This window comes from Dipteris shenzhenensis, chromosome 11 (genome assembly GCF_047967505.1).
Source record: "Dipteris shenzhenensis isolate YYH24624 ecotype China chromosome 11, Dip_SZ_1.0, whole genome shotgun sequence".
In the NCBI taxonomy this organism is placed as follows: domain Eukaryota; kingdom Viridiplantae; phylum Streptophyta; class Polypodiopsida; order Gleicheniales; family Dipteridaceae; genus Dipteris; species Dipteris shenzhenensis.
The window spans coordinates 19,866,502-19,878,938 of record NC_141606.1 but is presented as its reverse complement, the minus strand read 5'-3'; the positions used below and the strand labels follow the sequence as shown (position 1 = coordinate 19,878,938).

Below are 12,437 nucleotides of genomic sequence, written 5' to 3'. Positions count from 1 at the left end.
TTTGCCCCTCCACCTAGATCAAGCCATATCTCTTGATCCAGGATGAATTTGAGAGTGCTCCAAAAAGGAAAATCGCTCTTTTTGTGTGCTCTACATGCTTATCACATCACGTATACATTTTAGTGCAAGTATCACTCACTTTTGAGCCTCGCCTACAAATACACTTCCTACACACACATCAGCCTCTACATTGACGCATCTGCCCCTTCACATAAAAAGAACCAAGAAAAAGAAATTATTTGTTATTCTTTCATCAATCCATGTTTGGTCTAGATCTAGATCAAAGTAGACTAGATCGCCATAGAGGAGACGATTTGAATTTCTCCAAGTTGCCAATCTAAGCCATACCCAAAATTCCTGACTAGTTCCTACTTGGAGTCAATCCCTATGCTCACATAGGGTTTCACATCATCACATTACTTGAAACCTGATGTTCATCAGTTCAGTGGAGTAGACTTTAGAGTATTTAAACGCATTGAGCGATTGATCAGTGGGGGCAGATAGCACATGATTTGATCTCACACACACATGCAATCATTGTAAACCCTATTTGGCTATTTTTCGGCATTGTGCACATTATTTCAGCCTTTTAAAGCCTTTTGGCTATTCCTGGCATCATTTGCCACAAGCCTTATAATTCAGATTGAATCATATATTGTAGTTCTAACAATTCACATTTCATTTGCTATAGTCAATGTTTTTGCAGTTTATTCAGACAGTGATTTTCACGACACTTTGAGTACACTTCTTACACCATGTCTACGTCTAGCAACCTCAATCTGGAGGCATCTGTTAAGCTAGACAACTCCAATTGCGGCACATGGAATTTATACTGAATGGAGACCATTCTAGTACTTCAGGACAAATGGGAGTATGTCGATGGATCTCCACCTAGACCATTGGATGATCCGCCAGCAGTAGCTCTACTCCACCTGTTGTCATAGCACTAGCAGTGGGATCTATAGCGGGATCTCCAGCTACACCAATAGTTTTCGCACCTGTAGCAGATCCTACCATTTCCCAAGCACAGGCAGAATGGGATAAGAAAGATAAGTATGCATATCATCTGATCAAGCAGAATGTGCAATATGTCATGCTAGGATAGCTCAATACCATTAAGACATCAAAAGAAGCATGGGATATGTTTGCAGCTCTCTAGGAGTCCAAGAACACTTCCAAGATTCTCATAATGAGAAACCAGATCAACTAGAGTTTCCACAACAGCAATGAAACCAGTCATGCTTATGTACTCAGAATCAAAGACTACAACAATCAACTCGTAGCAGAGCAAGAGAGACTATGAATCCAACAGAAATGGTTCAAGTCATCTTGAATGGACTAGGAGAGGGATACGAGAATCTAGTCCAGAGTATTGCCATTCAATGATAAATTTCGACACTGGAAGAACTTCAGTCAGTCTTACTTGGTGAAGAACTCAAGACTCAAGCCATTCATGCACACAAAGGTCATTCCAATGATCAAGAACTCACAGCTTCACACAAAAGAAGAGGTAGATGTAGAGCTACATCATTCCAGCAAAGTGATCATCATCAGCAAAGTCAAACTTAGCATTAGCATCATCCTCAACAACATCAGAATCAGTAAAGAGGAAATCATTCCAATCGAGGAAGATTCCAAGGATGAGGGAATGCATCCACCAACATGTCAAACATCCAGTGCAACTACTAATAAGTTTGGATACTATGAAAAAGATTGCCGCAAGAAGCAGTATGACCAAGGCAGTCAATCCAGTAGTAATCAAGGGAATTTCCGCAGAAGAGGAAATCATCATGGTAGATGTTCTAGTCACAGTCATTATGCAAATCGACATGAGAATATGTTCCTTGCAAATGAGGAAATGCAAAAGACTCATACAGTGTATCTAGACATTGATTGCAATTCGAAAGAGGATGTCAGTTTATCAAGTCGACCAAGCAGATCAACATCCTTGGTACATTGACAACGGTGCATCATCTCATTTGACAAATCATCAAGAACGGTTCACAGAGATGAAACCATTAGAAGGTCAAAAGAATGTCATCTACACGGCAGATAATACATTGAATCCAATTCAAGGGACAGGCATTATCCCTATGAACAATTTCACTAGTACAAAAGGATTGGTGAAAGATGTACTCTATGTTTCGAAGCTCAAAAGAACCTCTTGTCACCAATAGGACAAATCAAGGAACACAACTATCGAGTCATCTTTGACAGAGATGAATACACTATCAGATGCAAATCCAAGGATACTTGTACAGAATACTAGCTACAGTACCAGATTTGCATGCCCTGTCATCTCAACCACAATAGATTCCACTATCCACAAAATGACACAAGAGACATGGACATGTCAATTTCAAGAGCTTGATAGATCTCACGAATTAGAATATGGCAATTGTGACTCCAAAGCTGCAGTTTCTTTGAAAAGTTTGTGAAGCATGCTACTTCGACAAACAAAGGTGAACCAACTTTGGCAGAAGCACCTCTCAAGCAAGAGGTATTCTTGATTTGATACATATAGATGTATGGGCTTATGCCCAAACCCGCAGCATCAATGGTTCACTTTACTACTTAACTTTCATCGATGACTACAACAGATATTGTTGGGTCTACTTTTTGAAAGAGAAATCTGAAGTCTTTTGCAGATTTCAAGAATTCAAAGCCATGGTAGAAAACCAAACAAGCAGAAAGATCAAAGTCATGAGATCAGATAGAGGAGGAGAATACATGTCTTCAACTTTCATGAATTTTTGCAAAAGTCATGGCATTTAAAGACAATTCACTTGTGCAGATCTCCTCAGCAGAATGCAAGAGATGAAAGAAGAATGGTACTTTAGAGGGAAGTGCCAGAGCAATGCTTAGTGAGAAGCATCTTCTGAATCAGTATTGGACAGAAGCATTAGCCACTGCAAACTACTTGCTTAATCGGCTTCCTACCGAACCGATTCAAGGTATGACACCTTATGAAGCATTCACTGGACACAAGCCATGCATTGGGCATCTCCGCATACTTGGTTGCATAGCATATGCCCACATACATGACGCTCATCGCAAGAAATTGGATGCAAAGCCATGCAAATGCATCATGGTTGGCTACAGTGAAGAAAGCAAAGCATACAAGTTGTATGGTCCCATCAACCGCAGTCATTATCTCCAAAGATGTAATCTTTGATGAAGAATCAAAATGGAAAACCTCAAATACACAGGAGATAGATTCACCAATTACTCAGGCATTTACAGAAAAGGTTGAAGAAGAGCAAGAATTGAAAAAAGCACACCAAGATGAACCACACCAACTCCAACAATCTACTAGGGAAAGCAGACCTCCACCTAGATTGACATATACTCCAAAAGGCAAAGCAATTCAGATTGAAACCACCAACTATGCTCTTATGACTACCATCATGGCAACAGAAGAGCTAGTGTACTTCAAAGATGCAGTAGACAAGCCAGAATGGCAAACTGCTATGAATGAAAAAATGGATGCTTTGTACAAGAACAATACTTGGGAAATATGCGACCTTCCACCAGTAAAGAAGGCCATAGCAAACAAATGGGTATACAAACTAAAGTACAATCCAGATGGAAGCATTCAAAGATACAAAGCTAGACTAGTTAAAAAGGGATTTGCACAACAATATGGTCAAGATTATGATGAGACTTATGCTCTAGTAGCAAAGATGGACTTTGTACAACAGTTCTTGATATCACTAGCAACAGTCAATAGATGGAATGTGTACCAGCTCGATGTCAAGAATGCATTTCTCAATGGTTACTTAGACGAGGACGTCTACATGCAACAACAAGTAGATTATGTTGAGCTAGGAAAGGAGAATCAAGTTTGCCATCTTAAGAAGAGTCTCTATGGCTTAAAGCAAGCACCCAGAAGTTGGTACATCAAAATCGACAAATATTTTGATGATTTGGGATACATGAAGTCCAATGCAAATCATACTCTCTACTACAAAGTTCAAGGGGAAGTCATTACTATTGCACTTTTGTATGTAGATGATCTGATTGTGACCAGAAGCAAGGATAGCGTCATCAAGAAATTGAAACAAGATTTATCTACAGAGTTCGACATGAAAGATCTTGGACTTATGCACTATTGTCTTGGAATTGAGTTCTAGAGAGATTCAGACAACACCTTTATAAGTCAGCGGAAATATGTTGATAGTCTCCTGAAGAAGTTTCATATGGGAGATTGCAAGATTGCAGCCACTCCCATGAAACAGAGTTTGAAACTTACAAAAGATTCAAAAAAGCCTACAATCAATGACAGGCACTAAAAGAAGCTTATCAGATCTCTTATATATTTGACTATCACGACCAGATATTTGTTATACAATAAGCTCACTTGCATAATTTATGGCAAATCCAAAACAGTGTCACTGAAATGTAGCCAAAAGGGTCTTAAGATACATCAGAGGTACAAGACAGTTTGGAATAGAATACAGAGGAAGTCATCCAAGGTTGCATGGATACGTTAACAGTGACTATGCCGAAGATCATGAGACTAGGAGATCCACACACAAGGATTTTAATTGAATTAGTGGTTTCACCCCCCCAAAAAAAAGTGTGTGGAGAGAGTGTGTGGAGGGGGAAGAATTTTTAAAAAAGAAAAAAGAAAACCTACTCTAATGCACATGCCCATCAACATCATGTAGTTTTATTGGGCCTTTGGGACTTGTATCCTAGCACCTCCTCAATTGACCTCCTTGATTTATTAATGGAAACTTCTTGTAATTTAGCACAGATGCTTCTTAAGCGCTTCCACGTATTTAGAGAGAGAGAGAGAGAGAGAGAGATCTCTATGTATTAATTAACCAAATTACAAATAAAAAAAGCACGTGTGTGCTTTCCTTGATATTGTGTTTGTCTACATTGAAAATAGCAAAAGAGATGTTGGTAGCTTAAGAGCATGAGCACCAGAGATGTTGGTAGCTTAAGAGCATGAGTGGTGCTCATGCTCTTAAGCTACCAACATCTCTTTTGCTATTTTCAATGTAGACAAACACAATATCAAGGAAAGCACACACGTGCTTTTTTTATTTGTAATTTGGTTAATTAATACATAGAGACATCTCTCTCGATAACAAATACAATTTTCAATAGAGACACACAATATCAAGGAAAGCACACACATACTTTTTTTATTTGTAATTTGGTTAATTAATACATAGAGACATCTCTCTCGGTGCTTAACTAACTTGCAAACTCATGCTCTTAAGCTACCAACATCTCTTTTGCTATTTTGAATGTAGACAAACACAATATCAAGGAAAGCACACACGTGCTTTTTTTATTTATAATTTGGTTAATTAATACATAGAGACATCTCTCTCTCTCTCTCTCAGCCAAAAGGTCTCGACTATTTTGTGAGAAATGAGGTATATTTAATTGTCTTCAAGTAACCATACCTGATGTGTGGAGAGCATGTTGGATCCGACAAATCTTGAATCTTAGACTCCTCTAATTAGACTCTGAATTTGGCTGAGATACCTAAATTCTATGACAACATTCTTGAAGCTGCAGCTTATTTAAAAGGAAAAAAGTATGCTGGATCCCAAATCTTCTAAATATCACAGTTGATGAAGAAAATCACTAACACAGCACTGGATTAAAAGATGCCAGGACTCTTGGTAGAGGGAGCCAAGATCTCAACAGGATGTACTAGGACCTGCAATAACGCAATTGCTATCCTCATCTTGTTACTCCCTAAGTCTCAAATTTTAGACATTAGAATTCAGACTGTGGAGAGACCTGCACATGTGCGGCATGAATAGGTGCCATTGATAGCTTGCTATTCAGGTCTTCTCATCTTAGTATTCAATGGGGGTTCCCTGTATGAACCCACAGAGCCGACAGCTCTCCTAGTCGGCCTTTCACTGGAGCTTCTGCGTGAGAAATGAACAGGATCAATCATTGACAGCGATTGCGTTTGCCTTGCTTTGACCGCTTTGGGAGAGGAGGTGGCAATTGGGGCTGTCAAATTCTCTTTAGGTGGTGGGATTGAGCAGGACAGGGGAGCCGAGGTCTCCTCCAAAATTCCAGCTTCCGAGTTGGACGATAAAGAGCTGACGACAAGGCTGAGTTCTTGATCTTCACAGACTTTCTGGAGCCCTTCCATATCTTCATGTCGATTGCTGAGACGCCTTATTTGACACGAACCACCTTCTGAATCTGCTTGCCTCAGTTTCACTTTCAATGAAGGCTCCTTGTAACTCAAACTTTCTCGACGCCTTAATGATGTTCTGCACATGGGATGAGTATTTAGCAGTAATTAATTGATCAAAGCCCTCTACTTTAATAAATGATGGGTACCTCCTTACCTGCAATGATTGGAGTTCTCTGCAGAATTTTCCGTATCATTTACTGAAGAGTCCAATGTACCGTCACCAGAGGTTTCACCTGTGTATGAAGACGGGATGAGATACATGTGAACAAGCAGATGCATTTACTAGTGGAGAGTCTCAAAAGGAATTTGGGAACCTATGGATCCAAAGAGTGAACTTCAACAAATCATTCCACTCCAGGCACTCTCTTCAGCAGTGTAACCTTACATTCAAACCAATAGAACAAACATGGTTGAAAGAAAAAGCACTTATCCAGGTAAGGGGTTAAAACAATTACAAGCATTCAGAGTTCTTCGAGCTCTTGACTGTACAAGTTTTGTGAGGACACTTGGAAGATTGCGATGTTTGTCAGATGATGCCTGTTACCGACATAAACCATTAGTAAACCCCTTTCAGAACAAGTAAATTATAGAAGATGCATATTCAGAACTCCGGAGGGATATTGTAAAATCCACCTCTTCCATAGTCGACGTTTCCAGCGATGCTTCGAGACGATTGGCACGCTCCAGAGCTTCAGAGAGTTTGAGCTGTAGAAGATGTAGATTAATGATCAATGATAAGTTCCAATATACACAGGGTAAAGAAGATATTTTAAGAGCTACTAGTAATTCATGCATGACTATAAAATATATAATACATCCTCTACTTATAATTACCAAAACATGCTTTATTTTCTACAAAAAATTAAAGAATTTCATCTGAATCATTGTAGTTCATTTCAATATTTGAATTAGAGCATATTTTTCATGTTAAGATAAATAATTATATGGAGTCCATAGAAGAGGTTTATTGAAACTTTAAATGTCTCTAGAATTAGATAGTAACTAAACTATCTAAATGGCCAAAGTTTAGATAAGAAAGTAATACGATCTATTCTCATTTGGACCAAATGGATCAATTTTGACCTAATGGTCAATATTTAGATGGTAGTAAGGTTTGAGTTTACTTTTAAGCCATTGAAAAAATATAACTTCTAGTTTATAAAAAATAAATTATAAGTCATGAAGACAACAAAAATTGTTGCTGAAAAATAATAATCCCAAATTCCTAGCTATCAGTTTCTGTGGACATTCTTTTGACCTGCAGTTCCGCCTTGCTACTCTTGTGGAGAGCTGCCATCACGGCATTTTCATGCTGGGATATCTTTAACTGCAGAAATCAGCATGCGAGCTAAACATGGGTCAATAAATAGGAAGCAATGCCATGCCCATAACAATAAATATTTTATGGAAAGGAAGACCATGTGTTGAAAATGATCACATTCGTATAGATAAACGCACTCTATCACGTGCTTGCATCAGGTCCTGTACAAATGGGTGGAAACAGAGAGAAAGAATAAGGCGGTCAGAATTGTACAATATGATGTGCACTAGCATTCTGTCAAATTTAGCTCTTTGAAGAAACCCTAGCAACTACGATGACCTAAGACAGATCAAATGGTTTCACATGCTGAAATTAAAGCGCATACTTTGTATAGTTGCGCGTTATGTTGAATTATGTCTTGGTTCTGCTTTGTTTTTTGACAGTAGTTGAGCATAAGCTTCTCGATGTTAAACGTCTGTGCTTGGATGATTTTTCTGTTTGCCTCGAGTAAAGGAAACAATTTCGAGGCTACGTCGAAAGTCCAGATTTATGCATGAAACTTCAGGTGGGTAAGGATACTCCTTTTCCTCCAACGTTTTCTTCAAAGCGACTATTTCCTGGAGCAACCGACACACAGGATAATCAAATCCTTATCGTAACAATCATTCCCAATCCGGGCAAAAAAGTTCATCCTGTTTGCTTCCAGGTTTACGCCAAATTCTTGAACCATGGACACATCATAGTTTACTAAAAAGAATGTCCCTGACTTTCGACAGAATCCGTAGCCATTACCTTCTGCAGCTCAGCCACACTTCCTTTCGACATCTCATCCTGGGTCTTGGTCCGGTTTGTGGAAACTGGCACATTTGTGATATCTGAAAGCCGTCTTCTCTGTGGTGTAGGGGAAGGAGACTTTCTCGCAGGTCTATCAGAACCCATCCCGCGGCGCAGGGTTTCCGAGACCATTTAAAAGTGGCCCGTGAGTTGCCAAAGCCCACCTGTTTTTCCGCTCAAATTATGTTAACGCAATGACGCGTTATCGGCCCGAAAATGAGGACAAAGAGCTCGACAAAAAGATGGATCAAGGGCAGAGGATTTAAGTTCGAAATTTTGAGAGGATTGAAAGATTGAGAGAGATTGTAACGAACGATCTTTCAAACAGTCATAAGAGTGCAAGAGGCAGAAGCATCGAAATGGACAAGCAAAGATGGATCGCAAGGAAAGGGCGAAGGATTCAGGAGCGGTAGGTGTTCCCTCGGATGCGGAAACGATCGGAAGGATACAGGCAAAATCTTAAAAAAAAAGGGTGAGAAGGATCGATGAGAGTACCTGAAGGAAGCGAGAGGGGTGGGAGGGAAGAGATGCCGAGGGTGTAAGGAACTGGTGAGCGATGGAAGGTACTGTGCTGCGATGGTGAGCGATGGAGAGGCACCCGGAAGGAGGAAGCAGAAAGGGAAGGGCGAGCTATGGCGAGGCACCTGCTCAGAAAAAAAGAAGCAGCAGAAGAAGAAGAAGAACAGATATTTGAAATTTTGAAAACATACAACGGCCGCCCCCCCCCCCCCCCCCCCCAAAAAAAAAAAAGAGGTATATAGTTCAACCCTCTCACTCGCTCTCAGTCAGGGTGTACACCAGTTTTCACCGAAAACCTGCAAACCATCTACAATGACCCTGCAGCATTTTGTAAAATTTGTAAAATTTTAGGCAATTCAGTTATATTTTCGCTAAAAAATCGGCAAATTCTCAAGAAAAAACCTTCAAAATCTGAAACCCCAAGTTTTGTGATTTGTTGAAAAAAATGCTTTCTGTGAACACTCGTGTACACCCCCTTGGCGCATTGAATGCATCTAGACCATGCGGTGGACGTAGGCGGGCAATCTTGCCTCATAGTACACTCATTTGTAAACACCCAATACCAACCCAAATAAGCAAGCAAGAGCATGGGTGTCAGCTAGGTTACACACCAAGACAACATATTAAATCAAAGAAAGACTCCATTTTATTACAGCTGCTCATCCTTGCCTATATGGTTCACTCAAAGAGACTTTGGAGTTGGTGGGCAGGGGTTTGAATCTCCTTGTCAACAGTTTGCAAACTTTCGAGACAGTGATGGGCGGGAAAGATTGCCTGCCCAACCTTTTGGGTGGCCCTTTTTTTTTGTACACGCTATCACCGCAATGTATGGCACCTTGACACATATGTGCACAGTGCATTCAATCTTTTAGCTACTTTGGGCAGGCACAGCCCCAATCATAACTAGCCTTAGGTAGTTTCGGTGTTCGCCCATCTATGCAACTGCCTGCATTCAATTCCTGAGTAGCTGCCCACATTCAATTCCATTAGCATAGGCCACAAGTGGTAGAACTCCGAAAAGCATATTTACTTAGCTAGCACTAGAGCATTTTATGAAACTCTAAAATCTTACAAAGCCATGTGGCACATTCTAATCCGTTAGATCAACTGGCCTATTATTAGCTACTTACAATATACATAGCAACTGGCCAAGCATTCTATTTTCTTACGTGCAAGGGTGTGTGAGATGTCATTCAGGATGACAGTACCTTCATGTCCTTTCCTACAGCAAATAGGCATTATGGCACAAGCTAAGGGATTTGGGCATGCACTCCACGCCTATATGGCACAAGCTAAGGGATTTGATACAGCCCTTCCTCCCGATTCCACGTCTTCAAGAGCAAGATCGCTTGGAGGATTGGAAACTTGAAAGACTAGAGACTGATTGTCCAACCGTTCCGATGATGAAACTAATGGCTACAAGATCTTATAGGCTTCTGATCCCCGTGCAATGGATACAAAATCATGCCAATGACCTTTGGCGGATGAATAAATCACTTAAATAGTGGAAAAAGATGCTTGCATATCATATAAAAGAATGGAGTACCTTTAAAGCAATCATGTGGTGATGTCTGCTAGGAGTTTTGCCAGTGGAGACCACGCTAGCCCGCCAATGCCGCATTGCACCTACCCATAGTCTGCGCTCTTGTGGTCTTAGAGAAACAACTCCACAACTCTTATGGACTTGTCCAGCCACCAAGGATTTCCTTGGGGCCCTATCAGCTAGCCTTCAAATTCGCTTTCCTTCGGATAACTTCTCCAAGCACTTCTGGATATGTGGCAGATATCACTCATTCCTTGATGACTATAGCCCATTGTTTCTATGGGTTAGATTTACGGCATATTGGACCATCTGGGATAATAGAAATCATCGCATGTCCTCTCATGCACCTTTAGATACATATGCTTCCTTTAAGCATTCCTTGCATATGTCCCTATATGATGCTTATCATATATGACATTTCCCTACATCTTTTAGAAGTGTTTTTGCACTGCTTCTAGCTACCACACCTACTGGCAGGATTTGTAAAATGCTTTCATTAATTGAATTAGTGGTTTCACCCCCCCAAAAAAAAGTGTGTGGAGTTGTGTGGGTGGGTGGGTGGGAGTGTGTGTGTGGGGGGGGGGGGGGGAAGAATTTTTTAAAAAGAAAAAAAAAAACCTACTCTAATGCGCATGCCCATCAACATCATGTAGAATCGCTTTGCAACAATTAACCACACATGAAAGGCCCTAGTTGCGAGATCATAGTCCACAGCCATCTGAAAATGTCCATCAACCTCCAATGATTGTAGAAATTTAGCCCTTCGGCACAACCATTCCAACACATCTTTCAAAAGACCCTAGGTGGTTATTTGTATGCCTCCCACTTTCCCAAAATTCTGAGTGTGTAATATGCCCAAAGAAGTCTTTTTGTGGAAGAAGGCACCAAGCAACAAGAAAGGAAAACCCAAACAAACCCATGTCTTCAAGGAGTGAACAAAATTGGAAGGCATGGAAGAGGCTTATGGAAGAGGTACACAAAAAAGCTCTTTAATTAGGCACAAAGTTGGACACAAAGGCCACACTTAGCCTAGCTACAAACTTTGAAGGGTGCAGAGTGAAACGTGATGCCAAGGCTGACTACTAAGTAAACAAAAGAGATTTCTTGGACAATGCATGAAAGTAATGGGCCGACACAAGTGAACAAAAATAGAGATTTTAAAATGAATCAAGTCATGGACAAAATTAAAAAACAAAAAATGCTTTAAACCTTGAAGCTCATGCTAATAAAAAATATCATGGAATGAAGTGCAAAAGAGGACTAATGTAGATAACTTGGATACAAAGTAAACAAGATGCTTCAGGAAAAGTTGATGATTGGCAGTTTGCAGTCTTGTGACAACTAGAAAAAGTGAGCAGGTGGCTGTATTCAGAAGTGAATATCAGAGAATCCATGAGGAATTGTCTTCTGAGTTGAACTAAGAAAATTTATTTTTCTGGACAATCTACAATCTTGTTTTTGAAAGCATTTCAATTCAAGATTTAGAGAAAAAGTTATGATGCCCGATATGGCCATGATTTATAGTTTTGATAGTTTATGATAGCAGCTAGAAAAAGTGAGCAGGGGGTTGCATTCAGCAGTAAGTATCAGAAAATTAATAATGAATTTGGACATATACTAAACTAAAAGTTTGTAGATCTATTGGTTATCTACAACTTTGGTATTTACAGCAAAGGCAACCGAGTTACAGTTGGGAAGATATTGATAGTTCAAAACAGGCCAAAACTATTGTAGACTGTTATTACAGCAGTAAAAGTTTGCAGGTGGTGGTTTCCAACGGCCGATATAAGGAAATCTATAAGGATTTTGGACTTACTGTAAACTGAGAAGTTGTAGAGTTTTCTAAAGCTACATTTCTTTTGTTTACACTTTTTGCATCAGAGCTACCGTACAAAAGCTATTGGCTAGTTTTGGGATACCCTAAGGTCACTTACAACAGAACATGTATTTGTGACAGTGACAGTGTGGCTGTTGTCATTGCAATTAATATTTTTTGGGCTTGAGTTTGGTACATTGGTGCAGTGTATCCTGGTTGTTCTGTCATCCATTGCGATGGCTTCCAGATCAGAGATTGCATTGTTTAACATTGAGAAGTTGGA

At 40.0% G+C, this 12,437-nt stretch overlaps 1 protein-coding gene across 1 annotated transcript; it reads right to left on the bottom strand.

Annotated features, from left to right (window-relative positions):
* Nucleotides 1–5,406: 5,406 nt before the first annotated feature.
* LOC147896739 (uncharacterized) lies at nt 5,407–8,922 on the bottom strand. The gene is made up of 10 exons (XM_087381926.1): nt 8,772–8,922; nt 8,235–8,440; nt 8,022–8,059; nt 7,828–7,936; nt 7,640–7,663; nt 7,440–7,508; nt 6,815–6,886; nt 6,637–6,718; nt 6,336–6,414; nt 5,407–6,257 (listed from the first exon to the last, which is right to left on the bottom strand). Exons 2-10 carry the CDS (start codon nt 8,406–8,408, stop codon nt 5,807–5,809), a joined length of 1,098 nt encoding a protein of 365 aa, XP_087238052.1. The 5' UTR covers nt 8,409–8,440; nt 8,772–8,922; the 3' UTR covers nt 5,407–5,806.
* Between the last annotated feature and the right edge of the window lie 3,515 nt (nt 8,923–12,437).

What these genes read in the sequence shown, in the direction of transcription:
- LOC147896739 (XM_087381926.1), bottom strand. Translation starts at nt 8,408, where the DNA reads ATGGTCTCGGAAACCCTGCGCCGCGGGATGGGTTCTGATAGACCTGCG. An exon ending in TGATGCAAGCACGTGATAGA is followed by an intron (nt 7,509 to 7,639) that starts GTGCGTTTATCT and finishes TGATTTCTGCAG; the next exon opens with TTAAAGATATCCCAGCATGA. An exon ending in AAACGTCGACTATGGAAGAG is followed by an intron (nt 6,719 to 6,814) that starts GTGGATTTTACA and finishes TGTCGGTAACAG; the next exon opens with GCATCATCTGACAAACATCG.